The sequence below is a fragment of the Paraphaeosphaeria sporulosa genome, assembly GCF_001642045.1.
Source record: "Paraphaeosphaeria sporulosa strain AP3s5-JAC2a unplaced genomic scaffold CC84scaffold_4, whole genome shotgun sequence".
In the NCBI taxonomy this organism is placed as follows: domain Eukaryota; kingdom Fungi; phylum Ascomycota; class Dothideomycetes; order Pleosporales; family Didymosphaeriaceae; genus Paraphaeosphaeria; species Paraphaeosphaeria sporulosa.
The window spans coordinates 244,149-270,884 of NW_017253363.1; the positions used below are offsets into that span (position 1 = coordinate 244,149).

At 49.5% G+C, this 26,736-nt stretch overlaps 8 protein-coding genes across 8 annotated transcripts; 4 read left to right on the forward strand and 4 right to left on the reverse strand.

Moving 5' to 3' along the window:
* Positions 1–134: 134 nt before the first annotated feature.
* CC84DRAFT_1162983 (uncharacterized protein) lies at positions 135–1,045 on the forward strand (the record flags this gene model as incomplete). Its single annotated transcript, XM_018178145.1, has 2 exons — positions 135–900; positions 952–1,045. The coding sequence occupies exons 1-2, from the start codon at positions 214–216 to the stop codon at positions 1,042–1,044; spliced, it is 780 nt and encodes a 259-aa protein (XP_018036994.1). The 5' UTR covers positions 135–213.
* Positions 1,046–4,419: 3,374 nt separating this feature from the next.
* On the reverse strand, positions 4,420–6,409 carry CC84DRAFT_1162985 (uncharacterized protein). The gene has a single exon (XM_018178146.1). The coding sequence runs from the start codon at positions 6,367–6,369 to the stop codon at positions 4,525–4,527; it is 1,845 nt and encodes a 614-aa protein (XP_018036995.1). The 5' UTR covers positions 6,370–6,409; the 3' UTR covers positions 4,420–4,524.
* A 2,984-nt stretch (positions 6,410–9,393) lies between these two features.
* On the reverse strand, positions 9,394–10,164 carry CC84DRAFT_1204369 (uncharacterized protein; the record flags this gene model as incomplete). The annotated part of the gene is made up of 2 exons (XM_018181899.1): positions 9,986–10,164; positions 9,394–9,932 (listed from the first exon to the last, which is right to left on the reverse strand). Exons 1-2 carry the CDS (start codon positions 10,101–10,103, stop codon positions 9,394–9,396), a joined length of 657 nt encoding a protein of 218 aa, XP_018036996.1. The 5' UTR covers positions 10,104–10,164.
* A 2,960-nt stretch (positions 10,165–13,124) lies between these two features.
* CC84DRAFT_1215681 (uncharacterized protein) lies at positions 13,125–14,465 on the forward strand (the record flags this gene model as incomplete). The annotated part of the gene is made up of 3 exons (XM_018182733.1): positions 13,125–13,630; positions 13,689–14,026; positions 14,083–14,465. The coding sequence occupies 3 exons, from the start codon at positions 13,125–13,127 to the stop codon at positions 14,463–14,465; spliced, it is 1,227 nt and encodes a 408-aa protein (XP_018036997.1).
* A 1,497-nt stretch (positions 14,466–15,962) lies between these two features.
* CC84DRAFT_1174586 (uncharacterized protein) lies at positions 15,963–17,393 on the forward strand (the record flags this gene model as incomplete). Its single annotated transcript, XM_018180103.1, has 1 exon — positions 15,963–17,393. One exon carries the CDS (start codon positions 15,963–15,965, stop codon positions 17,391–17,393), a length of 1,431 nt encoding a protein of 476 aa, XP_018036998.1.
* A 733-nt stretch (positions 17,394–18,126) lies between these two features.
* Positions 18,127–19,375, forward strand: CC84DRAFT_1215683 (amidohydrolase 2; the record flags this gene model as incomplete). The annotated part of the gene is made up of 3 exons (XM_018182734.1): positions 18,127–18,805; positions 18,859–19,157; positions 19,229–19,375. The coding sequence occupies 3 exons, from the start codon at positions 18,127–18,129 to the stop codon at positions 19,373–19,375; spliced, it is 1,125 nt and encodes a 374-aa protein (XP_018036999.1).
* On the reverse strand, positions 19,344–21,069 carry CC84DRAFT_1142575 (ketohexokinase). The gene is made up of 4 exons (XM_018176373.1): positions 20,793–21,069; positions 20,103–20,679; positions 19,931–19,992; positions 19,344–19,877 (listed from the first exon to the last, which is right to left on the reverse strand). Exons 1-4 carry the CDS (start codon positions 20,843–20,845, stop codon positions 19,580–19,582), a joined length of 990 nt encoding a protein of 329 aa, XP_018037000.1. The 5' UTR covers positions 20,846–21,069; the 3' UTR covers positions 19,344–19,579.
* Positions 21,070–21,447: 378 nt separating this feature from the next.
* CC84DRAFT_1204373 (ankyrin) lies at positions 21,448–25,751 on the reverse strand. The gene is made up of 3 exons (XM_018181900.1): positions 25,134–25,751; positions 24,234–25,085; positions 21,448–24,182 (listed from the first exon to the last, which is right to left on the reverse strand). The coding sequence occupies exons 1-3, from the start codon at positions 25,541–25,543 to the stop codon at positions 21,671–21,673; spliced, it is 3,774 nt and encodes a 1,257-aa protein (XP_018037001.1). The 5' UTR covers positions 25,544–25,751; the 3' UTR covers positions 21,448–21,670.
* Between the last annotated feature and the right edge of the window lie 985 nt (positions 25,752–26,736).

Genomic DNA, 26,736 nt, shown 5'->3' on the forward strand with positions numbered 1-26,736 from the left:
ATCAAGTGTGACAATCGCCCTCTCGTCTGGCCTGAGGTAACCGAGGCATTTGAAGGAGTTGCAATCTACTCTCAATTTGAGACACCTGTTTTCATTGTTACAGTTCAGTCGGTCTGGTATGATCAAGAAAGTAGCATTATTTTCTACGCGCATATCTTCCCCAGATTATCCCCGAACGTCTCGACTGTGCAGGCATCACGCCGCTGCTGCACCATGGAACCGGTTGGCCTTACCGTCGGTGTCGTTAGCCTTGCCAGTCTCTTCAATAACGCCGTAGACTGCTTCGAATATGTCCAGCTCGGCCGTAATATCGGTAAAGATTTCCAGACCAGCATGCTCAAGCTCGACAATGCAAGACTTCGACTTTCCCGGTGGGGGAAGGCCGTTAGTCTAAGCGGCGACATAGCAGAAGTTCAGTCTCTAGAATCGACAGCGCTGTCAGCAGAGGACGTGCCGGTGGCTGAGAGCTTGCTAGGAAAGATATTGGACTTATTTGCTGATGCTGAAGAGGTTTCTGTGAAGTTCAAGAGCCGAGCAGTTGCTACCGACTCGAGTTTGATAGTTCATGACGCGCAAACGGACTTAGACCTTGTCCATCGAACACTGCATGAAAAAATGCGCGATCTGTCCATCAGAAGGCAGAACAAGACTCCCCTGCGTCACAAAGTAAAATGGGCACTGTACGAGAAGAAACACTTTCAGAGGTTGATCGAGGATATCATTGAGCTGGTCAATGCTCTTGTTGAGACGTTCCCAGCGGTACGACAGGCACAGCGAGATCTTTGTTCGGTAGAAGCGTCGGAGATTGGGACCAACGGGTCTCTCTCTGCGTTGGAAAGCGTCATTGCGGGTCAAGACGAAGATCTTCAAGCCGCAATATCGGCGATCCTGAAGTCTAATGTAAGCTCTGCTCAAACGACCTGTCCGGCAACGGCTCACTACCTTCAGAGCGGCGTAACCAACACATGGAACAACCGTAACAGCAAGATCGGAGAGCAAGTAGGGACCAAGAATGTTTATGGCAATCAGAATATTACAGTTTAACGCGCAGTAAGGTGTAGCCACAAGTACTAGCATTACTACTAAACTTAAAGTATACTTTAGGAAGTATATCCTAGAGTTGATCTGTCAGCGTTGCGGCGTTGACTAATGTAGCATTTTGCCACCGCTAGTAGGGAGGACGGCCGAACCGCACCGGAACAGACCTTGTAGATGTTTCGAAATGTATAGATAATAGGGGGGTAGAGGTACATGTAGCTACGACCCATGAGATCGCCACTTTCTAAGCTAACGTTACATGTACCGCCATTGGAAAGCGCTAACACTTATTTGGTAAGCGCCTTTCTGAGCGCCGTGCACTCAGGATAACCGAAGTGCAGGAACGGGAAGCCGATATCAGTCACCACTGTATACGGTTGATTTTTCGTTGTTCTATCTCCGTTATTACACGTGATAGTCTCACGTGATAGCGCTCGGGCCATGAGCATATTCTAAGACTTCACGCATGTTCCCCACAAAGCCCGCCTAGCGGTAACTGTTCAATGACTTGCATGAACAGATCTGCAGGCACCTAACTGATCTTAGCCTTTGAATCTCGCCTTTCTCAGCACAAAAAGTTGAATTTTCCAGCTGCTCACCATCTTCTCCATTACTGCCCAGCGAGGCATCGAAAAAATTGCAGGCGGCTAAAAATAGATGGGTCAAAAAAAGGCCCTTTTTTCAGGGTCAGGCTCATCCCCCGTCGAGCTACGTGCTCGCTTCGTTCCTCTCCACCCTTCCCATCACCATCACCATTTCCATAGCAGCTAAAGCTAACATGGACCGAGCAAGCCAAGTGCTGGCACAAGGCATTCCTCATGGCGTACGCAATACATACCGCGCTCTAGCAGAACATCACAACGTCGCTCGCTCTACCCTCCATGATCGCGCACATGGCAAACGCTCGAGAGAAGAGAAAGCCCAGAGTCAACAGTATCTCACCCTATGTGAAGAAAAAGCTATCGTAAACTTTTTGTTGTAAATGGCTGAATTCGGACAACCTGTGCGGATAAAGCATATACCTTCCTTAGCCTTCATCATTGCTCGCCAGCGATCCACGAACAAACCAGCCAAGCCTCTAGGCAAGAACTGGGCTCGGGCTTTTGAGAAACGCCATCCAGAACTCAAAGCAAGAAAAAGTACGGCGCTAGACTGGGATCGCTACAATATCTATGATAAGGTCGTGAACTGGTTTGATGTGATTGGAAAAGTGCTGTAGGATCAGACTATCCTACCGGAAAATGTGTATAACATGGACGAGACAGGCGTGATGTTAAGTATGCTCGGTAGTGTCAAGGTCCTTGTCGGTAAGGATGACCTGCGAAGTTATTGAGGCGCGCGTGTGAAGCGCACAGTAGTAACTGCGATCGAATGTATTAGCGCCGATGGTAGGTACCTGGGCCCAATGATAATCTGGCCAGCCTCCACTCACCGAGCTAACTGGACCACGTATCCTACTCCTGGATGGCATTATGCATACTCTGAATCTGGATATACCGACTCTAAAATCAGCTTAGAGTGGCTTAAGCGTGTATTCGATCCTCAAACTAAAGAACAGGCTAACGGAAAACCACGGATCTTGATATGTGACGGCTTCGGGACGCACGAAACCCTTGAAATCCTGGAGTTTTGTTTTGAGAACAACATTTTACTATGCCGTCTTCCCTCTCACACATCCCACAAGCTACAGCCTTGTGATATCGCTGTGTTTGCCCCACTGAAAGCAGCCTATCGTGACCAGGTCGAGCGACTGGAGCGAGGGGGTATAGGGACAATCGGTAAGCAACATTTCACCTACCTATACAGCCCTGCAAGGGAGAGGGCTTTTACTAAGAGAAACATCCTTGCAGGATGGAAAGCAAGCGGTTTGTATCCCTTCAATCCCGACAAAATACTCACAGATATCCCAAAGCCGGCTGCTGAACCGACGGCTGCTGAACCGATCATTCCTACCCTCAGAACCTGTGGAATTGGTCCTTGTCCGCAAGGCGAAGTAGTCCAGACGCCAGTGACACCAGGGGCTCTTGCATCGTTGCATAATCTGATCAAAGAGAATGCTTGTGCGGAAGATGAGATGAGTAAACAACGCCTACAGAGGCACATACAGAAATTTGCCAATGCTGCCCAAACATGCTTTGCCGAGCGTGCTCTTCAGCGGCAACAAATTCATTTTCTAAGAAAAGTCAACAATGAAGCCAAAGTTCGCCGATCTACTAGATCGCTGGAATAGGGACGGCGAAGGTCATGAGCTATGAGGATCTTGAGGAGGCACGGAAGAAGCGTGCTGAAAAGGATGCTGCTAAAGCGAAGAGTAAAGGAAAACGTGGTCGAAAGCGCAAGAGTGCTGCATCAGAGATAGATGCGATAGGTCCGAAGGCTAAAGTAGCACGGATAAGTGAAGAGCTAGAGCTAGTGAGAGCTCCAGTGCGGTCCGCACAGGCTGCCCCAGTAGCACGAATGTATTAAGATTATCACAGCCTTCTTCTAACGTTACATTTTGTGTTGTAATAATTGTTCCCCCGTGATTCTTCATCCTCTTTTAATAGTAGTTTCTTAAAAAGACAGCAACAGTTATCTCTAAAGCAAATAGCGACTATTTTCAATATGCCTTAAGGAACGAAGAGACGAAAGGCTACTGGGGAGCTGCAACTATCAAAAACTACAGCCACAGGCCTGTACCGCCACACCTCTCGTTCGTTACATATTTCGTATTAGGTATAGCATGAGTGAAGTAGGTATAATGTGGGTAAAATAGGTATAGCGTGGTTGGAATTTTACCGCTAAGTTCCCGTAATGTATGCCCCAGGCCGCGATATATCTCTTTCTTATAACCATAACAACATTAGAACATCCTTTCCTTCTACTATTCAGGTTGCTGCTGTCTGTTTTGCTCTACACTATTCACTATCTACTATATCTACACTATCCACATCTACTCTACTTCGTCTAGAAGAACGTTAATATTAATCTCGTGCTAATTTAGGTGCTTAACGCTGCTCATCTAGAAAAAACAATCTCCCTGCCTCCGCCTCCGCCTCCGCAATCACAGCTTTATTCTACTCCTCTAGCCTCCTCTTTGTCGCAACCACATTAAACCACTTCATTTTAAACCCCACGCCAGGTAACTTTTACGCCACACTCTGTGGTTTATGCCACACTCTGTCTTACCACTACTTTGTCTAGGACGGCCTCTTCCTATCGTCTATAGAATAAAGATACGAAATAGAAAATGTTTCTCTCTTTTCTTCCGCCCCTATTCCAAACGGTTGTTGTTAAATCGGCTTTCAAGCTACAAGAATCCCGCCGTCATGAATCCTTATTTTTAGCAGGTCACTCGGCACTGCTATCAAAATAAGATAAAATATGTCTTTAACAACATCTTAACAGACGATGACCAATGTTTTACTGCAGAATGTAAGCTTTCTTAAGCAGTGCCGTAAGATTCCTCTCTTATTGCATGTTTTAACAGCTTTATATTCATCCCGCCTAACCATTAGAAGGGTTCCTTTCCGGCCCAGTGCTATCAGCCCAGAATGCTAGATCGAGAAGTTCAGTGGGCTTGAGAAGAACTTCTTGCACACGCGGTTCTATTTCCTGACGACTCTCGGACCAAAAGCTAGCCGCGTTCTCCTCCTCAATATCGAGTTCCGATCTACTTCCCGTACAGTCAGTTCCAGGGTAGATTGCGGCCCTTCCTGCTATTTCAAACAGTGGTCCGTCCAAGGAAGGTTTTGGCCGCATGACGAACGCCATATTCATCGTTTTGGGATGCCAAATACGATCTCCATCCTTGATTAAACAGGTCGATAACCCACTGATCAGCCCGTAGCAGTTAACACTGAAGCATACTAAATCATCTGGATTTACAATATCTGCCCCTGGAATGGCATCTTCTTTTGGCTGATCAGCACAAGGCTGGGCTGTCCACCGAGAATGATTTCTCTGTATCAAGCGCTTAGGCATCGCTCTCAAAGGCGGAGTCCGCTCCCGAAGCCTGAGAATGCGCCTCGTATCCTTTTTCTTTTTCGCCGGACCGAGATCAAACAGAATAGTCGTGAATGAAGATTCACTTCCCAGCTTTTTTAGTTCCGCGCTGTGCATGCTCTGCTGTTCCACCCCTCGGCAAAGACGATTGTAGAGGAAGTTGGCATATCCTATGGTCTGCGGTCCCGTCATACCCTCGTGGTCTCGAAGGAATTCCAGGACTGAGATACACCGACTAGCGGGAGTTTGAGTATAGTCGACTTCAAGGAACTGTCGATGCTCCCCAAGTAGGTTATAGAGCGCGTATACAGTATCGCTGGGCTCTTTGCATTTGAATTCGTCGTATCGATGCATCAACTCTCGCAGCTTCGGTGTAAACTCGTTCTTAAAGTTATTCTCTAGTCTGTGACGGGCAAGACAGGCTAGCGGTAAACGAGGGAACTTGTCTGTTGAATAAGAACAAGATGAGCACTCTAGCTGTTGTTTTGAAGTGTGGCTTTCCGGAAGGAGCTCTTGCATCAGCTTTTCCCATTTACGTCCTCGTGCAAGGTTCTTGTATGGATTCTCTTTAAGATCTTTAAAAAATTTCTCAACGTCATCCATTGAAAGCTTTTGCCAACCTGCTTGGAGAACGACACTCTTTGCAAGAACAAGTTCCTGGATAATCCATCGTCTTGTCCAGTACTCAAGTTTTGCAAAGTGTACAAAGCAGCGCCAGTCGTGTTGCCATCCCGGCATATCGGTGATGATGAAGGGATTGCTGAATTGCACTGGTTCATCCGAATCATGCTGAGACTGGCAGTAGTTTGACACACCATACTGAGCCGCCCTGGAGATGAATTCGAAGGCTTGCTCGATGTTGTGATTCCCGCGCCCTAACCATCCAAGCACGGTGTTGGCATTTGAGTATATCAGGCCCATCAGCGGTATCTGGTGATTGCGCTCAGATTTTGACGATTGGTCGATACATAAAGCATCGACCCACAGCCAGCAGTCGCTTTCAGCACGAACGCACAGGAGAAGAGTGTACAAGTTCTCACCAACTTCCATCTCCTGATAGGGCGGATCTCCAATATAGATGACTTGGTTTGGCCCAGGATTGCCCCAAACGTATGAGACGGCTCGATAGGACGGTGCAGACTCCAGTTCAAAGTGCTGTAGTCTGCAGTGGATGAGGTCTCCCTGGACAGGGTTTGAGTGGAGCCGCAAGAGGCGGAAGTACTTTCCTTTCTCTAGCCTTTGATGCTTGAACTGGCTCTCCGCTCGTTCGTCCAGTTCCCTCAGTTGAGGGATGCCCTGCTCAGGCTCAATAGACATCCAATCATCCTTGATATGAGATGGAGCCATAGTCGACGAGAGGAGATAGTTTGCTGAAGAAGGTTGATCAAAGGAAGGCAAAAGTTTCGCTATGAAAGCATTGTAAGGCTGAGCTCGTGTGATGCGGGGTTATTTGTCAGCCGCATCGAACTTGTACTCACCGAACTCTACTCAAAATGACTAGGCGTATTCTAGCACCTTACACCTCACCGGACATGTTACACACTTCAAAATCCATTCCTTAAGGCTCCTCTAGGCGAACCGCGGCCTGCGGTTGCCTTTAGGAACAAAGAGGCGAAGGCTATAGGTAGCCGCACCCTTAGAAACTGCAGCCACAGGCCTATACCATTGTACTTCTGTTAGATATAATTATTTTAGGTGTAATTAGTTAGCGTATAATAAATCTCAGATTAGCCGTGTAATTAGCTGATAACATGTATTTTCCTCCGCGCTCATATTAGTAGAAAATTAGTTGCAACGTTTAACCTAGCAAGGAGTAAGCACTATGTAGCCAGCAAGGACATCTTAAGTACCGCGAGGTTTGCGCCGCAAGGTCTACGCTATAATCACACCTCTCTATCCTCTCCCCTTCGTTCCTTAAGGCTCCTTTAGCAACCGGTGCTGGGCTCCCAGTTGCGCTTTCCTGTCATTATAAAAGGGTGTCGACACTGATTGCTTATTCACCTGTTATCGATTGCACAAAAATGGCGAGCTCAGCAGCCACAAAGTCAGCAGCACAGCCATTCTTAAAGTGGTATAGTGCTTAGAGAGATACAGTGTCTAGAATAATACTGGCTTAGTACTGTACTGTAGAGCTGCGCTAATCTATATTAGACTAAAGCGCCAAGGCCCATACCGCCGATAAAACTCCTCTTTACTCGGTCATGCTCGGAATACTCATTTCTGAGGAATTGTTATCTCCAAAACTTGCAATGATATTCTCTCTTAATAGAATTTCCCTACTACGACCTTGGAATTTGTAGAATGGCTAAGAGCGGTAATTTGGCAGGGGAGATTCGCTGAAACGACTCCTGATGATGTTAACAAAATGATCAACAGCATGGTTAAAACTGCAGTAATTTTCTTTTACAAGCCAAATACTAGAGTGGAAATAGCTCGACTATAATTGTTTTACGACTATAGCTTAATAAATTCGCGACTGAAAAATTTAACGTGGCTAAACGGTAGTCCTGTCCGGTTACACAGTGTGTCCGGTGACATAGGGAGGGATGTTACTTGCCTGCTACGCATTCAACAAGATCAGCTGGATGCTCAATCCAATGGCGTTCACTGGTGACATGCTTCCGGTGGCGACTCGGGATGATCTACAAAACGCTTCATATATGGTCGAAGTGATCGTACCTGTCGTACGGGAAGTGATCGAACCTGTCATACGCTGCCACGAAAGTAATGATACAGGTCGCCCATTGACAGCCTCTGCCGCAATGGAAAATATGCTTTCAAATGATTTAGATCCACTCGAAACGAGCACGACTTTTGACGAGCTCCACACCGAGAATTTGACAGTGATAAGGAAAAGGCATGACTCTGTCGTTCGAGTGGATTGTTATGCCACACTTTCCTATTCAACTTTACACGATACGCCAAGCGGCAATGACGCTACATTGAGAATGGCGCCTGAGCTCTCCACCACACGGGAATACTACAGGCAACTTATTCCGCGAGCCCTTAACAGCACCAGTCACTAGACATGCGCTCCGCGCAATGCTTCCACATCTACTGAAATTGGTTTTGTCGATAGGATCCCTTCAATTCAGGCGGAAATATTACAAGAAAAGCAATATCCTTTAGGCGTGGGCGGATGTATCGACCCAAGGTGGCCTTTGCCTATCCTTACGCGAAGGAACATTGACAATTTGTCAAACCTACATTTGGCCTCATTACTGGTCTCGTGTATAGTCAAGAGCTAAATGATGGATACTGGAAAAATCACATGGCCCAACAGAACTAAAGTACGAGCATAGCCGCAGCTAATCTTTGAACAAGCAGTGTTTTCTCTAACATGGCGATTGCTCGGACAGGGCCAGGAACCAATCGCATTATTGCCACCCAAGAAATGAACCTCACTACCCTGACTGAAAAATTCTCTTGAATGCATCACTTCGATTGATGACGCTTCCCGCTTTCTCGTAAGTCAATATGTTCAAAACAACCATAACATTTATGGTGTCAACGTGTCTACTCGAGTAAGCCAGACACTTCGGTTGAACAAGTACACCTACCATCCCAGAACTTGATCATCGCACATGGCTAAGTCAACTATTTCTACTTATCCTCGGCAATAGATGATCAGCTTTACGCCAATACTGCTCCTCCTGCTCAGGCTCATATTGGCTAGATGCTCAATCCTAGCATGTCTGTCCGCTGTTCCCACCGGGATCTACGCTCTATACGCAAACGGCGAGAGTTAGGACAGTCGATTCACGCCTATCAGTAAATCCATGCAGAGTCCTTATGTTGTGGCTCTTTTGAAATCTCGAATTACTGATCCCCTGTACCCGCGCAAGTCAGCGCAAAATCAAAGATGAGACCGCAAAAAGATGAAGACGCGGTGCAATTTCGAACAGAACATGAGTATGTTGCTTTGGATGTGAGTTTAGCTTTCAAAACCCTTTTTCGAAAGGTCTTGCACTGTGTTCAGGTGAATGTCTTGGATTTGGATGTTTGGAGGCTTCGTCAATTACTTAGGATGACATTTCAGTCGTCGATTTTTATCACGTTCAGGGGCCGATAAATCACGCGATTGCGGCAAGTTGGACGCGGAAAGTCGCTGGAATGCACAATTCGAAGGCATGCAGGTTATTATACGCGATAGAGAAGGCTATGTTGCAGTAAATCGAGTTTTTTGATCGCAAGACATGATGATTGTACGTCTATATGAGTGCTCCCATATCACATTTGAGGTGGAGTGCTTCCAAACTGATTTATAGTTTAGGTTGCGAGTAATGCTGATTTGGATATTTTACACAGAGATACGGAAAAAGTTAGGCCTCGAGTAATGCAGTATATTTACAAAGAGCAGTTCATCTTCACTCAGTCCTTGCAAGCCAACGACAACAGCGTGAAGATACCACCAGCAACACCATGTACAGCACCGGCAACAGCGCTCATCGAAGTCAAGAGCTTCCCGCAGAAGCCACCATTATCAACCTCAATCGTCAAATCCGAGCCAATGAATGGCGGCGCCGCATTGGCCGCATCTTTATCCTGGTAGTTGATTCCCCAGTATTGCGGCACTGTGCACTCGTTGACCGTGATTGGCTCAGCAGGACAGTACACGGCAGGATTGGGGCATGTGGGTGTATTGGTGATGTCTTCACACTCTGCGACGGCCTTGACGGCTGCGGCGAGACCATCAATCAAGCCGTTGTGGATCCAGGTTGGGTAGGCGCCGGAGGGCTCAACATGAACGGTTATGTCGTCTACCGAGCTGCCGCGACCGGCTGCGATCAGCTGGCCCTGGAAGTCGATGGTGGATGTGTCGCATTGGCCTTGGGTGGAGCAGGCTTTCGAGAGACCCGCGATGATTTCGTCAATCTTCACTGTGCCGATCTTGACAGTTTCATCGGAGACTAGTGTATAATTAGAAAAGGTCGGTGGGATGGTGACGTGAATGTGGGCATACAGGTGATTTTGATGTTACCATTCTCGTCGTTGATGTTATCGCGCTTTGAGATTTGGGACTGGGGGATAGCGGACACGGTAGCGGCCGTGATGGCGAGAAGAGAGAGCTGAGAACGCATCTTGATGGTAGGTTCTGATTGGATCTGCAATGGGCTGAGAACGATTGAAAACAAACGTAGGAAGTGAAAGGTGCGATGAGTGGGCCGGGGAGAGGACTTGTTGTTCTGTTAATCTGCTTGCTTGATGGAGATATCTGGTGAACTTTCGTACCATTTATATACACCTGGGCGTTGTCCGCAATAGCATTCAACATCCAAAAACAAAAGCTGTTTCGTCATAACCTCTGAAAACATACCCTACTTCCTCAAAGGAACGCGCTATGTCCAGCTGGGTGGTGGCCTTGCTCGACCCTTGCATCAAAATTGAGGCCGACGGGATGATCAGAGCTCCAAATTGACGTGCACAAACGCTTCTGCACTCACGATGATCGCACAATTGAGGCTGTACAGATTTAGAGCAACGCGCTGCACTACTAAAATAGGAAGGCTCGTTACCTGTTACGCGGCTGGATGAAACGAACAATGATGGCAGCAAGGCTGTGCCGATGGTGCCGGTGGGGAACATCTGTGCGGAATTCCTATGATCAAGGCTTGCCAAGGTTTAAAAGCATATTTCTTTCCCCGGATCAACGCATTTGCGTAAGGATCGCCCAGGTGTAAAGCTCCGACCTGGTGGGTGACGCACCGTAGAGTTTAACATCGGACAAGCTACTTAAGCGGACTTGCCAACACTGGAAAGAGTAACGTTGCAATGCTCCACCTTTACGATCTGTTTCTGATCACGTCGCTTCTTAGTGGCTCATCTGGTGACTGAGAACTCTACGGCAGCTGGCCTTGCTCTGCCGGGTGGCCTAAATCGCACGGAGGTACTCCGCGCTGGGCACGGCCGCTGGGGGCCGTAAGTGTAACAACGGGAATAAAGTCAAGGAAATGACGTCAAACACACACTGTATCGATCCTGAGGGTCTAAGTTCGGAACGAAGCCCACGTGTACTCAGGTTGCAGCCCCAAGTGACCCCAAGCTTTTCGGGGGGCGACACAGGGGAGTCATGGGGCCACTCGCAATGCCTGCAACATCACGTGGTGAGCTTTGTACCAAGAGGCTCAGTTTGAGAGCTGGGAGCAGGCACAGTGCTGTCCGTCAACTGGCCATGAGGCTGGGGCGCGGAACGGGTGTTGACCGTGCGCCTCTGAATGACGTCATATTCGCTCAACGCCACCAACGGACATCAAATTCATCTGATCCCCGACCCAAACACGAGCAATCCTACGCATTGTTGTGGCGCCTTCCTTTGTTGATCAGTCGTATTCCAAGGACCACCTGTGACTTGCACAACCGCCTGCGTCTTCGCGGCTGCGTCGTTCAGCCTCTGCCTAGACCCACCGTTTGATGTCATGACATTCAGATAGTCCCGCAGACTCGAGCTGATTGTGCTGCGAACAAGGTCTGACGTACGGGATTTGTGAAGGGACCCGAGAGACTTGTTGAGGAGCGGCCCATTGAAGACATCGATCTCCATCCGCGTCTTGCAAAAATGTGCGCATTTAGCATTAAGTTCGCCTTCTAACATGTAACCTCACTACTGCGACTCTCCATCCCGCGCTTGCGCCATTCGATCCTCCAATATTCTGTTGCGCGTTGTCGGACCGGCTTATCCCTCATCTAGCCTCATAGATGGAATACCGTCCTGGATACTGCGAAGCAAATCCGCGTAACAGCAACGCTATACTCTTGTGTATTTTGCGGCGCAGTCCTGGGCGTCAATCTCGCACTCCACAAATCCGCTTCCAGCATCACCATCTCTCTCGCTTGCGACCTTTGATCTCGTAGTTGCATATTGACTTCTGCTGCCACAAAGCTACCGATGTGTTCAAATGGGCGCTGGCCATGATCTTCAGGTCGCGGAGGAACTTGCACAGGATTGTGTCGCGCTAATTCGGGGGCTCGATGGGTAGAACCGCAGGTCAGACACGCCTCGCATCGGGGACAGCGGTGTGTCGCTTCATCGGTCAAAGCGGAAGTGTGCATGTTGCGGCACTTTATGCGCGCTTCTTCAGTCTCGCAGAGTTCTCGTAGCGACTATATAGGAGGTACAGTATGTCGGTAGCGATGACTGCCATTGCCTAGAGTCTTCGTGCCTGGGGACAACGTACCGCTGAGGGAATCCGGGATAACTCAGGCATCGACACGCAAGGAAACCTCGGGAGTTACTGACCTTGTCCGCATATTTCGGTAATCGCGATTTGGGTTTTCGGAACAGCTTGCGATATTTGGATCGGGGAATGAGGATTTTACAGCGCGATGTCAACTGGCTGGGTACAGAGTATGGCTCCGGTGTGGGTAACACGTAACCATTTCCTTTCACGTCTAACGCATCCATGGGACGTCTCTAACGTGGAGGTACCAGCTTCGGTTTGTCAATGGTGATGGATGGGGCCTGTTTGCTGCCACCACGTCTGACGCACATGCCGTGCTACCGAACTAAACCAAGGTAGCGAGCTGGACGCGAGTATCGAGACGACAAGTCGTCTTATCGAAATGAAAAGCCCAGTCTGGTTTTTTTGGCAGGTCTATCCAGGGCGGATGAAGTACAGAGTACGGGGCACCGTGAAGGAACAAAACGAAGCTATCTCGCCGTGCAGCTCTTCGTGTTTCAATCTCAGGTAGTAATGGGTTCGAGACTTGGTGTAAATGAGGCATCAGTCACATGGACGACGACCACAGTTCGCCACGACTTATCTTCTCCAAATCGATTCACAATGTCTAGAAGATTCAGTCGGACCAAGCAGGCGTAGAAAAGATTCACCGGAGCTCCTCCGCGGTACCTGGAAAACGCCGCGGTCGCGAACTGAGTCGCTTGCGCCACTGTCTCTTACTTCGACCAACCGCACTGGCCCCGCTAGTGTAAATAAACAAACGAACTCTCCGAGCTTTTCACAGACCAAAGCGGAGCCAAGGCGTCTTGTTTGGCGGCGGCGTGTATGCAGTTACCCGCACCGCCGATAGCACACCTCACCTACGATCCACACTGCTCACCACCCCAACCATCGCAGCTCCTTCGACCAACGATAACCTTCACGATGGCTCGCAAGACGGCTACCTCGCGCAAAGCAGCCACCGCGGCCACAGGCAGCGGCAGCTCCCGCCGACCTATCTCAACTCGTCACCGCAATAGTCTTGCGCCCGCGGTGCCTGCGAACCCTGGCCCTCCGGCAAATCGTGCCGGATTGCGCTCTAGGAAGAAACTTGGGACCATTGCCGTGGGCCAGCCGGTGACAAAGGGAAATCGGGTTGAGAAGGAAGCCAAAACGAAGGAGCCCAAGCCGCAGCCCGTCAAGAAAGAGTGCATCATCTGCATCACCACGCGGCAGGTCAGTAACTGCGCCGGTCGCGGCTTCAAGGCGATCGAGGGCGCGTGCGACCATTTCCAGAACACCTGCAATGTCTGCATCGGCAAGATGATTAAGGAGAAGATCGTAAAGCGCGACCTTGACGAAGCCGTCCTGGTCTGCGCTTTCCCGGATTGCGAGCATGTGCTGGACTACAACGCCATCATGACAATGATATTCAAAGCTATGCGTGAGAGGTCAGTGTCGAAGCGCCTAATGACGGTCCAGACGGATTGATACTGATTGTACATGCAGCTGGGATAATGCGCTACTCAAGCACCACTTCAGCACCAGCGACAACTACGTTGCCTGCCTGTACGCCAAGTGCGGCCAATACTTCTCGATCGATGACTGCGACAATAAGTCGAGCATTGTCAAGAGCAAACGCGGACGCGGCCGTACTGTCACCTGCCCGTATTGTGAAGAAGACATGTGCTTGGATTGCATGCGCCCGTCGCACGGCACGAACAGCTGCGACGAGGCCAAGCTTGCCGAAGAGAATCAGTCATTGGAGCTCATCAAGGGCATCTCCAAGCCCTGCCCGAAGTGCGGTGCAAATATTCAGAAGAACGGTGGCTGCAACCACATGAAGTGTATGTCATGTCATATATACTTTGATTGGGGCGCGTTGTCTGACCTTGTGCCACAGGCCGCCACTGCAAACACGACTTCTGCTTCTCATGCTTAGTAGGGTTTGTTCCGAATATGCAGCACGCGGAAGGCTGCTCGGAACGCCATCCAAATATCATGCAAGACCCTCGCAACTGGCTTCCCGACAACGTCGACCCTGGCAACTGGATGGATGCCATGATGGGAGGTCCACCAGCACTACAAGAACCGGAGGTACAGAACCTTCCGCCGGCCATCCGTCACCACATCAATCCTCCACCTAACCAGGTCGGTGCACCCCAGCAACCTGTGCCTAACGGCCCATTCGGTTTCGGACTCTTGCAGATGATGCGCCACTTCGCTCATAACAACCCCCAAGTCAACGGCAACGCTAATCGCGGTCAGGATCAGGATGGAAACTAAGCTTGTGGACTGTTCTTCGCACCTGGCCACCCCTGGTGCTACCTTGAGTAGAACCGTATTTGATTTCTTCTTCACGGCAAACGGCGTTCTCTTCTTTATTTCACGACATCCGGCATTGTGCACTTGTCTCGCGAGTATTAAACTTTCGACAACTGACGGAAATGGCTTGAGCATCTGGACAGGGGCGCATGTCGGAACTTGCATTATCGGTGTTTGGAGGGTTGCATGCGGTATTGTACTTTATACCCTTTTCTCCCCCATTTGGCTCTGAATTGCAGCTGGTATTGTTTGCGTTTTTTTCACGATGGGGCTTGTTCCATCTTTTCCAAATGAACGATTGAATGCAGGATACTCGCGCGTTTGACTAGATTCTGTGCGTTGGAACTTCAGAGTAATGCAGACATTGGTGATTATAGAATGATATTGCGGGATCAATATAACGATCCTTAAGCATCTTTTGGGATGCCGCGTAGCTTATGCTCATAGCAGGCTAGGCCGGTTCTCTTATGAATTATGTGCCGACCAAGCGGAAGGGGCGAACTTCCTTCAGATGATCGCCCGCATCGTCCCCTCCCTTGTTGCATGGCTCCTATGAACTTCTACTCGTGACGTCTAGCTGCTAGGAGACTCTTAATCCCATCAGGTTCGCTGTGCACCTCGGGCTTAAGCGCGTTCGAATTCTGGTCGCAGTCATTGTCTTCGAGCAAACACCTTGTCAAGAAATCTTTGTCAATGTGAATAGCTCACCAATTGCACCTTAGCCTAACTTCAGCCGATGTATGACAAGCATATGCTATTTTCGAGAGATCTCTGAACGAAGTACTTGATCTGAAACAATGTCTGTCAGTTTCTAGTTGTGTATGTAATATCTGAGCATGTCGTTCGCCTCGATTCCGCGTTTGCGTGCGGTGAAGGCGCTTAAAGACGTACAAGTGACCTGCGACCTCTATTGTATCTGTTGCTTCAAGTTGTTGCAACGCTCCGCTAGTTGCCTCCAAGGTTGCAACAACCTGATGGAGCCTTCCTTCTATGAACAGCATTGTCAAAGTTTGTATTCCTCAATTGATCTAGCCAACTATCTCACTTCGGCAACCCGACATCAACGGACAATAATAAGCCAGAGTTTCCAGCACGGCGTAGGTTTTTATAGTCTATGAAACTCTTAGAAAGGTTTTAACAAAGTTGTAAGTACTGATTTACGAAGCTTTCGAAAAAGGAAGGAGCAGAGGTAGAAGCGTATTCACCATGCCCTTTCACTCATAACAAGACTAGCTAACCTGAAAAGAGCCCGTTCCTAGAAAGCGTTCGAACCAGCCAACCGAGAAGTCCACACATACGACAGCCACTCCATCATCGACTTTTATTGAAAGGTAAGGCCACCTTATATCAACATCCACTGTCTAGCACTACACACTGCCTAGACTATCAGTCTCAACATCCTGAACTCCACTAGTCTGTCATTCTAGAGAAAAGTTCAATCTGTATATACCATACACAATGGTATCGGCACATCCAAAGAGCGAAAACCTGGATGACCTCACAAAGGCTCAAGTTACGCAGCATGGGGTGCAATCAAAGGGTGTTGAAATTGGTACCACAGCGTCACTCGAATCAGATGAAGTCACGGAGGTTTCAGGAAACCTACAAGACCAAAAGGTAGTCGCCATTGCCAACAGACTCGATTTCATCGACATCCCATACAAAGAGAGGCACTGGAAAGTCACACATTACGGTGAGGCTATCATCCCCTCTCCAATTGCGGTGCTTCCTAAGCCTCTCGCACTCAGTTACCGCAACTTTTACAAATATTATGAGGAGCACGAGTTCATGAAGCAGGAGAAGCTGCTGGTGTCCTACCCTCGAGTAATCGTTGGCTGCACGCTTGTCTCGGCCTTGCTGCGCCACTATTTCCCTGCGCAAGAGTATGCCATACGGGAGGTTTTCCCAGGTACAATCACTGGAGCGGAGTTCGCACCTCAACCAGTTGTGGATGGAGTTCCGGTTGAAGGTACCCGCCATTGGATTGTGCAGAGCAATTCTGACTCGGCAATCGTGGTCCTGGTAGTTATTGTCACCAGCCAAGAATTCCCGAACATCCCAGCTCGCACACATCCCACTCAGCTTGCTGTTGCGGCAAGCTTCCTCGACTCGCGCCACCGATTGGCTGTTCAAGGCGATAGAATGTCCCGCGGAGTAGTGGTGCTCCTCTGTAGTGCCGGAACACCGATCAAACCGATGTTTGAGTTCTACAGCTTCGATTCTGACCACCAGGAAAAAGGGCTGATGGCGCCTATTGCCCTGCAGATGCAGGATCATCGCTCACCGGCTACTAATAGTATTTCGCTAAACCCGGAGCACGCAGACCAGATAGACCGAATATTCAAGGCCATCGTCCGCGCCTCGTACGTGCAAGAAGCTTGGCATCAATTTCTGTCAACATCTTTAACGCCAATGGCGTCGCTTCCACTCTTGCAGCTGCCACCGACGTCAACGCCAGTGGTGCCGACGTCAGCTCTACCCTCAAAGCGCAAGCTCAGACATGACCCCAAGCCGAGACCAGCACACAAGTCCAAGCGCTCGAAGATGATTGAGAAATTAAGCAGCCTGTCACAGACACCTACGCCGATCGCCTCAGCCAACCTGTCACTGATTCCCGCGCCAACAGCTCCAAGCTCACCCACCATTACACCGGTTATTGCAGGTGCATTGGGTGACTCAACTCACCACTCAATTGACGTTAGGAACGATAAGACTCGCAAAATGGAGCATCATGAGATTAGTGAGGTATACGTGCGCACTATCAAACAGAACAAGGCGGGCAACCTGATCGAAGAGAACGGCAAAATGATCTCGAACGGGAAGTCGAAGGCTATTAGGATGGTCGCGAAGTCTATGGAGCATACATTCAGGCCACCGAATCATTCCTGAGCAGGTACCTGGACTCAATTTGGCTGATCGAACGGAAAAATCGTCCTTTGGGGCTGTGATGGCTGCGACGTCTTGTCGTCGAAATCCATTGGGAGAAGTTGCATGCAAGTATCAAGATATTTTTGCAGAACAGTGGTACAGGGTGGCCTGGATCGTAAAATTTTCTGGCTTGTATGTGTTGTTGGACATGAAAGTAGAGCGTTACAGCTTCCCAGACGCTGGGACCGGTGCCTACCATGGAAAATAAAAATAAAAAGCAGTGAACCATTTCGTCATGCCTGTTCTATATCTTCGTATTTTGCATAAACTTTCAAATCAGTAAGTTATGTAAATTGCCATCGCTGACAGGAATATCGCACGTGACGTCCACGTGATCTACCGTGCATCGCTCGACGCGGGTAACGCAAGAAGCTTGTCTGAGGATGTAGACATTTTGGAATCAAAGCCAAACTGGACAAATTATAGAGGCAGTGACGGCTGCCGATTCTCGCGAAGATGCATGATTTTTCGCCGGGTTTGTTTGTGTGATGTTGGGACGCGGGGAGCCGGCGCAATGCAGCCAAGGTCGCACAACCTCCACTTTGGTGATGATCAACCGCAACAACGTGACGCCCTCTCCTGACATCAGATCTTCCCATCTCCAAGATTGTATATTGCATTCCCAACCCCGATTCTGGTGCGCAATACTGACATGATGCAGTTCTAGTCCTTTGGCGTGCTACTCACAACAGCGATGGCATCGGACTCAGCATGTATCGAACGCATCAAGGCAAATGCAGTACGTGATAAGATCAATCTGTCTGTTCTGCCTTTCCTGGAAGATGCCTTGGTCGACATATCTGCTCTGGCCACCAACAGCAAATCCCAATTACCCACGTTCACTAAAGCAACACGGATTGACACGCATACACATCCTGTGCCTTCGTGGTTCCGGTCACTCCAGCCTCTCTCTGCCGGTCGCGAAACGCCGTCTTGGGATCCGGTGTCGCATTTGCAATTCATGGATCAGCACAGTATTGCGCGTTCCATTATTTGCGTTTCGACTCCGCAAGCAAACGCTTTCCCTGACGACAAAGCGAAAACAGTTGCCCTGGCCAGGCTGCTGAATGAGTTCTCCGCTGAGCTGGTGAGGTTGTATCCGGACCGTTTTAGTTGGATGGCCGTTACGCCGTTGCCGTATGTACAAGACGCTGTCTCGGAAGTCCGGTATGCGCTCGAGGAGTTGGGCGCAGTGGGTGTGGGCGTCTTGACGAACCATGGAGGGGTTTATCCCGGGGAAGAGAGCTTTGATCCGCTTTGGGAGTATCTGCAGAAGCGTGCTGGCGAAGGAGATGGCCGGGAGATTGTCTTCATTCATCCTCACGATCCCGTAATAAGGTTGGAAGATGGAAGGCTTGTCAAATCTAAACCTTGTAAGGTCTTGCTCCCAGAAATCCATTTTGTATCCTTGTGCTCATGCATTTAGCACCTCTTCGCTCTGGTTTGGGTGAGTTTTACTTCGAAACCGCACGAGCAATTTCCAGTATTACGGCGAACCGCACGATCATCAAGTTTCCAAATCTTCATTGGAGAGTGTCACACGGAGCAGGCGCATTCCCAGATATCTCTGATCGCTTTCTTCTTGGCTTCCCAAAGGACGCGGAAGAGGCGCGCAAGATCTATGCTACGCGCTTCTGGTATGATAGTGCTGGCCCGGTGTACCCAAGGCAGATCAAAGGATTGCTTGCGCATGATGTACCTATTTCACAGATGGTTTTTGGCACGGTGAGTCGGTCCAACTAATTCTGGGCTTCGATTCCAACATTGTCCTGGGGGCTGGATTAACTCGTTGGCAGGACTATCCGTACGGTATCGGGTTCTGGGATGTCAACGCAAACATCAACGGTCTCGCTAAGGCGGAGTTTCTTTTGGCGAAAGAAAGAAATGATGTATTTTCCGAGAACACGAAAAGCTTGTGGAAGGGGAAAATCAGTTTCACATGAGCTGCTTTGGTGTGGCATAACAAGATCAAACCCGGAGGTGTTGTGACTTTGATCAAGGTTAACGGTCCACCATCGTAGTTCGGTTGGAGCTCTTGATATCATGAAGCCGGAAAAGCTGTGAGAGCCATTGTAGTACCTCCGTGAGGTAGCGCCAAAGGTTGTAATGCGCTAGCTAGCCCACGTACCGAGGTCATCGGAGTGGGCTCATGAAAGCGACATTCGTTCTGCTAGCCCCCCGAAGCCAGATTGTAATACTTTCCTACCCGCCAGCTCATTTGCAAATTCAAGTTTTCGCTGCAGAGTCCATTGCCCCTGGCAGTTTAGCGCATAGAGAAAGCCGGCGATGAAAGTATCGCCAGCACCTATCGTGTCGACGACTTCCACTGACTCTGTGGTAGGCTTCCAAGCAGTTGTATTTGCCCATTCGCTATCTTCTCTTCGGCCTGTCTTGTTATAGACACAAGTAGCTCCTGCTGCGCCCCATGTGCACACTAGGATTGCGCTGTTCTTCTCGTCAGCCTATTTCTTGTGTGAATGGGTGTGGTGGAGTGGTACCCAGGTTTCATGTATTCGATTTGATCGCCGAGGAATGTCCGTGGGTCGTTGTATGAATTCGCCTTGACAGGGTCAGTAATCCACTCTGTCTATAGCTTTGAGTAGTAGTGCTGTAACGCAAGCACAACGATAGCGACCTCTCTGTAACCCTTTCCCCGTCAATCACACGTACCTCTGCCCATATTCTTGAGAAGAATGCAACGTCAGCTTCCCTGGAGACATGCACCATGTAATCCCGTTCCGGCTTCTCACACTCCACGCTGATCTTTGCCGTTGGAAAGTTCCCGCTCAACCATCTCACAGAAGCCTCTGTGACGACCGGTATCCTTCCTTCGAAGTGGAACCAATGTTGCTCGACTTTACTCTGCCCACGGATGGCAGAGGCGCCGTCAATGAACTCTTGTGTCGTCATTTCGGGTAGCGAGTTGTGGCTCACGATTGTTCTACTGTTGTTCGCAGCAGATCGAATGATGTAGCTCGAGGCCGCATTCTCAAACCCTTCTCGGAATATGCAACCTGAGTCGATGTTGGTGTCGGGAATGGATTGGCTTATGAACTGAACATCGGTCGATTGCCTCGCGGGGAGTACGGAAAGCAAATAGAGGTGGGCTCGTGCTTCCTCAAACGTCTGTTCGCTTTGTTCGACGAGCTGTGACAAGACTTCAAGGGTGTTCGTGCAATTTCCGCCACGCCGCCGTGTGTGGCTAGTAGCGCGCAGCTTTTCGTCCTCGTTTGGGAATTTTGGGACACTGTTCTTTGTCAAATTTGCCTATTGCACTCCGAACACGCGCTGGATACGACCTGCGCCACATGCGAAAGCTCCCAACCGCGTACAATGACGTCATCATGGCTGATCACCCACCTTAGAATTGTGTCGATATACACAGCGCCAATGCATACGATTCCAATAGCCATTATGAGATCTCAAGGATGATGCTGAGTCGCTGGCGTTCAGGCCATCATTTTATAGGTGCGTTTCCGATCAGTGTATGATGTTAAGCGATACCGTACCTGGTCAACGGGCGTTAGCGCAGCACGTGACGATCATCTTTCACTGAACCATGTGGGCTTATAGTGGCCGATGTAATGCACATGCAAATTCTGCATCGCAAGTCTGATTTCATCCTTCGTGAATTTGTAGAGAACGAGATAGGCAAGACGCTAAGTACTGAAAGGTACTATCTTGCTCACAACTTACATAATATTCCTTACAGGTGTTCATCAGCAGCGTGGGGCAAGACCAAAAATATATGTTAGGAGGTGTTCTTCGCGATTGCTTGGATCTGGCCATTCCTAGCGTACCATGTAGAGGGAAGGTTGGAGTCCGAATCCGCATCCAAGGGTCTGGCCCTTGCCAGGTTACAGTGCTGACCGAAATCGGTTTCCGGTCCTTGCACTTCGGTTATTCTGCGCGCACGGCCGCTGGAAAGGCGCTTTACTAAATAAATAATAGCGCTGTGCAGGGGTGGTACATAAGGATTGGAAAGTGGCGAAAGCATAAGCTGCGCTACATGTGCCTCTATCTAACAAACACAATCAAGCCGTCACCAACGAGTAACTTTAACCGATGTTCCTAGCTAACACGGTACGATCGGGAAGGGATGGGGTTCTCGGATGAGTTCCTAGGCATCACACGGGTTACAGTGCGGAGTACTGTATGGAGACCGTCCTTGTACATACGCAAAAAGATGGAAAGGTCCAAAGTATCTTGATGAAACGGCAGGCGATTGTGCGGGCGAGTTAGGCATATGATGGACAAGAACCGTCCATACAGTTGGTTTGAAACTTTTGCAAGATGTCGCGAGTCCTGTCCCAACGTTTGAAATCCCAGATTCTCCGGCTGCGATCCTTTGCAGCTAGCTCAGTAGCGTATTGCAAAGCGGTTCGGCCACAGGTGTCTTCTTCATCTGCTTGAATGCCAACAATTTTCGTAAGAAACTCCAGCGATTGCTCAGTAAGGGAGCCGCATATGGCGGCGTGGTGTAGCACCGTTCTTCCATCGCGATCCCTCTTAACTAGATCGACACCGTGCTCGAAAAGAAGGTTCAGTATACGAACCCCAAAGTCAGCCGTCCTGGCGCACAAATGCCCAAGTCTTCGCCCGTCACAGTCAATAAATGAAGCGTTTTCCTTGATCTCAAGGAGTGACCTGCAGATCTCAATATCGATTCGTAAGGTAGAGCTTTTGATGAACCTTGCTAGAGGGGAAATCCCAGAGTCATCAAGCTCTGAAATGTGCGCCCCCTGGTCACGTAGCCACCGTACCGTCTCTACGCGCTTTATGGAGTGTGTGGATAACATATGGTGTAGCACGTTCTGGCCATATTTGTCCTTCGACGCTATCAAATCGACTGCCCTCGCCTCGTCTGTCTCCAGAATAGTGATTATGGTCTCGTGATTCCCACTTTGAGCTGCGTAATGGAGTGCATTTAGGCCGTGTTCATCCGTCGATGCCACTTTCGCACCCAAGAGCAGCAGAGCTTTGACTGATGCATTGTCACCAGATTTACTGGCAAAATGCAACGGGCTCTGTTGACTTAAGTTGCTATTGAATTGATCCGCTCCTCTGAAGACTAATTTGCGGATCAAGGTCGCACTTTCCGGTTTCCCGTATCGGATGCAGTGCAGAGGACTTTCGCCCTTGTGATCCGTTACTGCAAGAGAGGTCCTAGGATCTGAAAGTAGTGCATTGAACACCCCTTCACGCGTAACAGAGATCTCCGCAAGGACGGCATCAACATTGTCCTCTTCGAATTCTAGCAAGTCCCATAAACTTTCTACCCTAAGATACAAATCCGTCCAATCATCTTGGTATTTTGTTCCGCAAAGTTTGGTACGCAACGTAAGATGTAGAGGAGTTTCGCCATAGTCAGAAAGAGCATTGGGGTCGGCACCATGCTCAAGGAGGAATTCAGTCATTGTCAGGTTGCCAGTCAAGGCTGCGAAATGTAGAGGAGTCAGACCGGTTACGACCGATCCCGAAGCCGGAAGACTCAACTTCTCCTTACTGGAGGATGATTCGCTGACTTTGCTAGGCCATGACTGTCGATGGACTCTTAAGTCTATCGGTACTCCGGCATCGATAAGCTGCCTTGCCATGGTTTTGTGGCCGAATTTTACACAATAATGTAATGGAGACATGTTGTTTACGTCAGTTGTGTCCAGTGGAGCGCCATATTGCTGTAACAGACGGACCAGCGAAGGTGTGCAACTTGCATTGTTCAGAACATGGTGCATGGCGCCTTTCAATTGTACGTCTAGACCAACATGGGCACCTCTTTCAACTAAAATTCTGACTGTAGATTCGTGTGTGCCTACAAGGGCTGCTTGGAGTGCGTTACCGTAGTATCCACCCTGTGCGTTAACCTCGGCGCCCTTGTCAATCAGTAGTTCTGCTGTCAAACCATGTCCGTTCGCTGCTGCAATGTAAAGTAAAGTCTGATCCTGACTATCCTTCTTTGCTAGTTCTAATTTTCTTTCATGCCCTTCAGGTAAGAGCATAGCCTCCAGGATAAGCGATAACCCGAATCGCACTGCAAGATGTGCTCCAGTGCTGTCCTGGGGGTATTCCTGGCTGTAATGGCGGTGCTTGTACGTTGGAACTAAGAATGCCTGTGTAGCGCTCGAAACCAAGCAGCTATTAGAAAGGAATGAACAGGTTAGCGTGCAAGCATCACTTTGCACCTCCGCAACATGCTCTCCCCAATGCTTGGCAGCATAGTCCAGGAACTTGCTTTCCCGGAGTCTCTCTTCGAATTCTTCGTCAGAGGAGCAGCTGCCTGTCTTGAACCGATCGAATGATAGGTATGTAAGGCATGCCGAGGCAATGTGTAGCGGAGCATTAGGACACCATGTGTCTCTGATACGCTCGAAATACTCTTGCGTAGTGTAGTGCACGATACGAACGATGGCGCTTTCCTGGTCGACAACGATAAGGCCAGCGCACACAGATAGCAAGTCCTCAATGTCTGGCACATTTTCTGGATCGAGCTCTGTTCCATCGCGCTCCACCGCTAGCGCACAGCACAACTCCGCTGTGGTAAGCGGTCTCCTTGCATACGTGACCCACGACAGTACTTTCTTGGCCAGCTCTTTATCACCATCTAGTTGGCCATCTATGCGTTGAAGAGCCTCGTCGTATGCATCGTTGAGCGCAGCCGAGCCTTTCGAGAACCGGTCTAACGTCGACTTTACTTCTTTTGTTGTTCGCTTGTCTAGGAGCGATTCTGTGTGCAGGCGGGCAAGAAGAAACCTAGAAATTAGTAAACTAACGCCATTTCACAAGTGTAAACTGATTGCATACATGCCGTCTACCGCCTCCACAAGCTTGTCTTGTATCGTGGCCTGCAGCGCAGGGTCACGCTGAATGCACCTGGGCAGTCGGTGCGTCTGGCCGGCTACATATCGCCTCACGTCCTCATCGCTGGCTTGTATCTCTAGCTTCATCGCTGTTTGGAACTCAGCTTCAATCTCTGGTATGAACCGCGCAGTGGCCATGATGCGAACATCTTGTCCAACTTGCAAGTCTTTGAGTCTGGCCAGAAGCCGACTGCGAGTGCCATCGCCGTCTCGACATTCGTCCAGAGCATCGATCACAACATAGACAGTGGAGTACTTTACGTCTCGAAGGGCGCCAAATGTCTCCTCGAGACATGGCTTTGTGCCTTGATCGGCATGCTGCTTGTGCAGTCGTGCCACGGGCTCCGCTATCGACGGTCGACCCTGCACCAGCTGCTTGACAATGGCTGCTAGCATACTGGAGGCATCCTGCTCTTCTTGAGCTTTATAGTTGCAATACACATACGCAACTCCCACCGAACTGCTCTGTACAGACTTCAGAAGATATTCAATCGCAATCGCTGCTACCATCGTCTTGCCGGCGCCAGGCATTCCTGGACAGAAAAGAGTGCCCTTGGGCATACTGAGCCACGTTGCGAACTCGGGCGCGTCGAGGAACCACTGGCCCGTTCCCTGCTGTCTGCGACGTATGATGTCCGTTTGCTGAGCGGGGTAGTCGGTAGGTGAGACCCATTCTAGTAGCTTGCTGTGCTTTGCATCGGCTTGTTCATGTTGGATGTTGTCCACTCCTGACTCTATTGCGAGCACGTGTGTTCGAACGAAGTTGGTATCGTCTTTGATAGCTTGGGATAGTTTGCTTCTGAAAGTAAGCGATATAACTACGGTGCTTCTGGTGAAGGCTCACAAGTGGTCCATCTGGAACACGACTTCCACCAGCGTTTTGAGACGCTCTATTCGATCCAGTATGCTAGCAATCTCCTCCTTCTTGAACTTCCACACTAGCGCTTCGCCTGCCTTCTTCAATCGGCCTCCGTCTGTTATCTTAGTCTGCAACGCTTCGAGCGCTTGCTTGAACTGGTCGAGCGGTCCATTCTCGATGCCAAGGGCTCGGACAGCGGTGAACCACGGTGCATCAGCGCGTGCCTCCTCAAGACGGAATCTTAAATTCGTAAGGAGACTGTGCACGTTCGAGGCCTCAACGGCGCACTTGGCACGATCTTTCGAAGCATCCTTAACATCGTTTAGGTAGGCAAGTACCTTAGCCGAGAGCTGGAGAACCGTGATAATGCTGGCTGTGACGCTGAGCAGATCCATACCTAAGCGGATCAACAGATGAGACGAGTGTGTATGGTAGAGCTGTTAGTGAAGGGAACAACATCGTGTAGGCAGTGAAATCGCAATGCCCGAGGCTGAGGGCGCTGCAGCAAGGCTGAACAGCTTCGTATGGTATGCATCGTCGCATCTTATCGATAAGCCCGGTCAGGTGCGATACGCACCATCTGGCTCAAGGATGCGGCATTGCAGCTACGCAAGCGTTGCATGAGTTCAACTAATAAATTCCAATCAATAGTCTCTACTACTAAGCCAACAAAAGGATGCATCTGAGCTCTTGTAGAAGCGAGAAAGGTCACATGATGGCTATTTTTAGCAACTTTGGTGTCAGGTGTCGTGCCAGCAGCTTCGGAAGGGTCTAGCAACACCTATCAACATACTCCTAGTAAACATGGATCGAGCCAGCCAGGCGCTGGCGCAATCTCTCCCTCCTAACGTGCCTAGAACATATGCCGTCTCATCAGAGAGAATAATGCATAGTCACGTGACTGAAGCTGGGACGGATTTACAAAGACTAGCATGATCCTTTTGTGATCTTCCATGACTTGTCACCAGCCACATAATTCTACGGGGAAGGACTAGCAGTCTCGCGGCGGTGGTGACAGAGGTGGCTCATAATAGATCGATTTTAAGCTCAAAGATTTGCCATGCCTGGGCCCTATTAGAAGCTGATGAACACCTTGATCCTGCTAGCAAGGAGGACGGCTGAACCGTACCTGCCATAGGATTGTAAATGTTTCAAAATGCATAGAAAACTATAGAGAACAGGTAGGTCGGGGTACATGTGGCGCAGCTTGTGATGTCACCAAGCCTTATGTACCACCCCTGCACAGCGCTATTGCCTATCTAGGTAGTAAAGCGCCTTTCCAGCGGCCGTGCGCGCAGAATAACCGAAGTGCAAGGACTGGAAACCGATTTCGGTCACCACTATATTTGTCTCTCTTCGTGGGCGCTTGGCTGGTGACAGACCATTCGCCACCGTCAGATGGAACCTTGTTTTCTCATCACGAAGCTGCCGTAAAGGTCGTATCCGTAAAGCGTTCGCGTTAACATAGCGGCTGCCTAACGCGCAACGACTTAGGGCCAAACAAGAAGTACAGGGTCTCAGCCTCACTCGAGGTAGTTGTTCGCGCGTATATAGACGTCAGAAGCTGTGATCTCGCTCGACAATATCT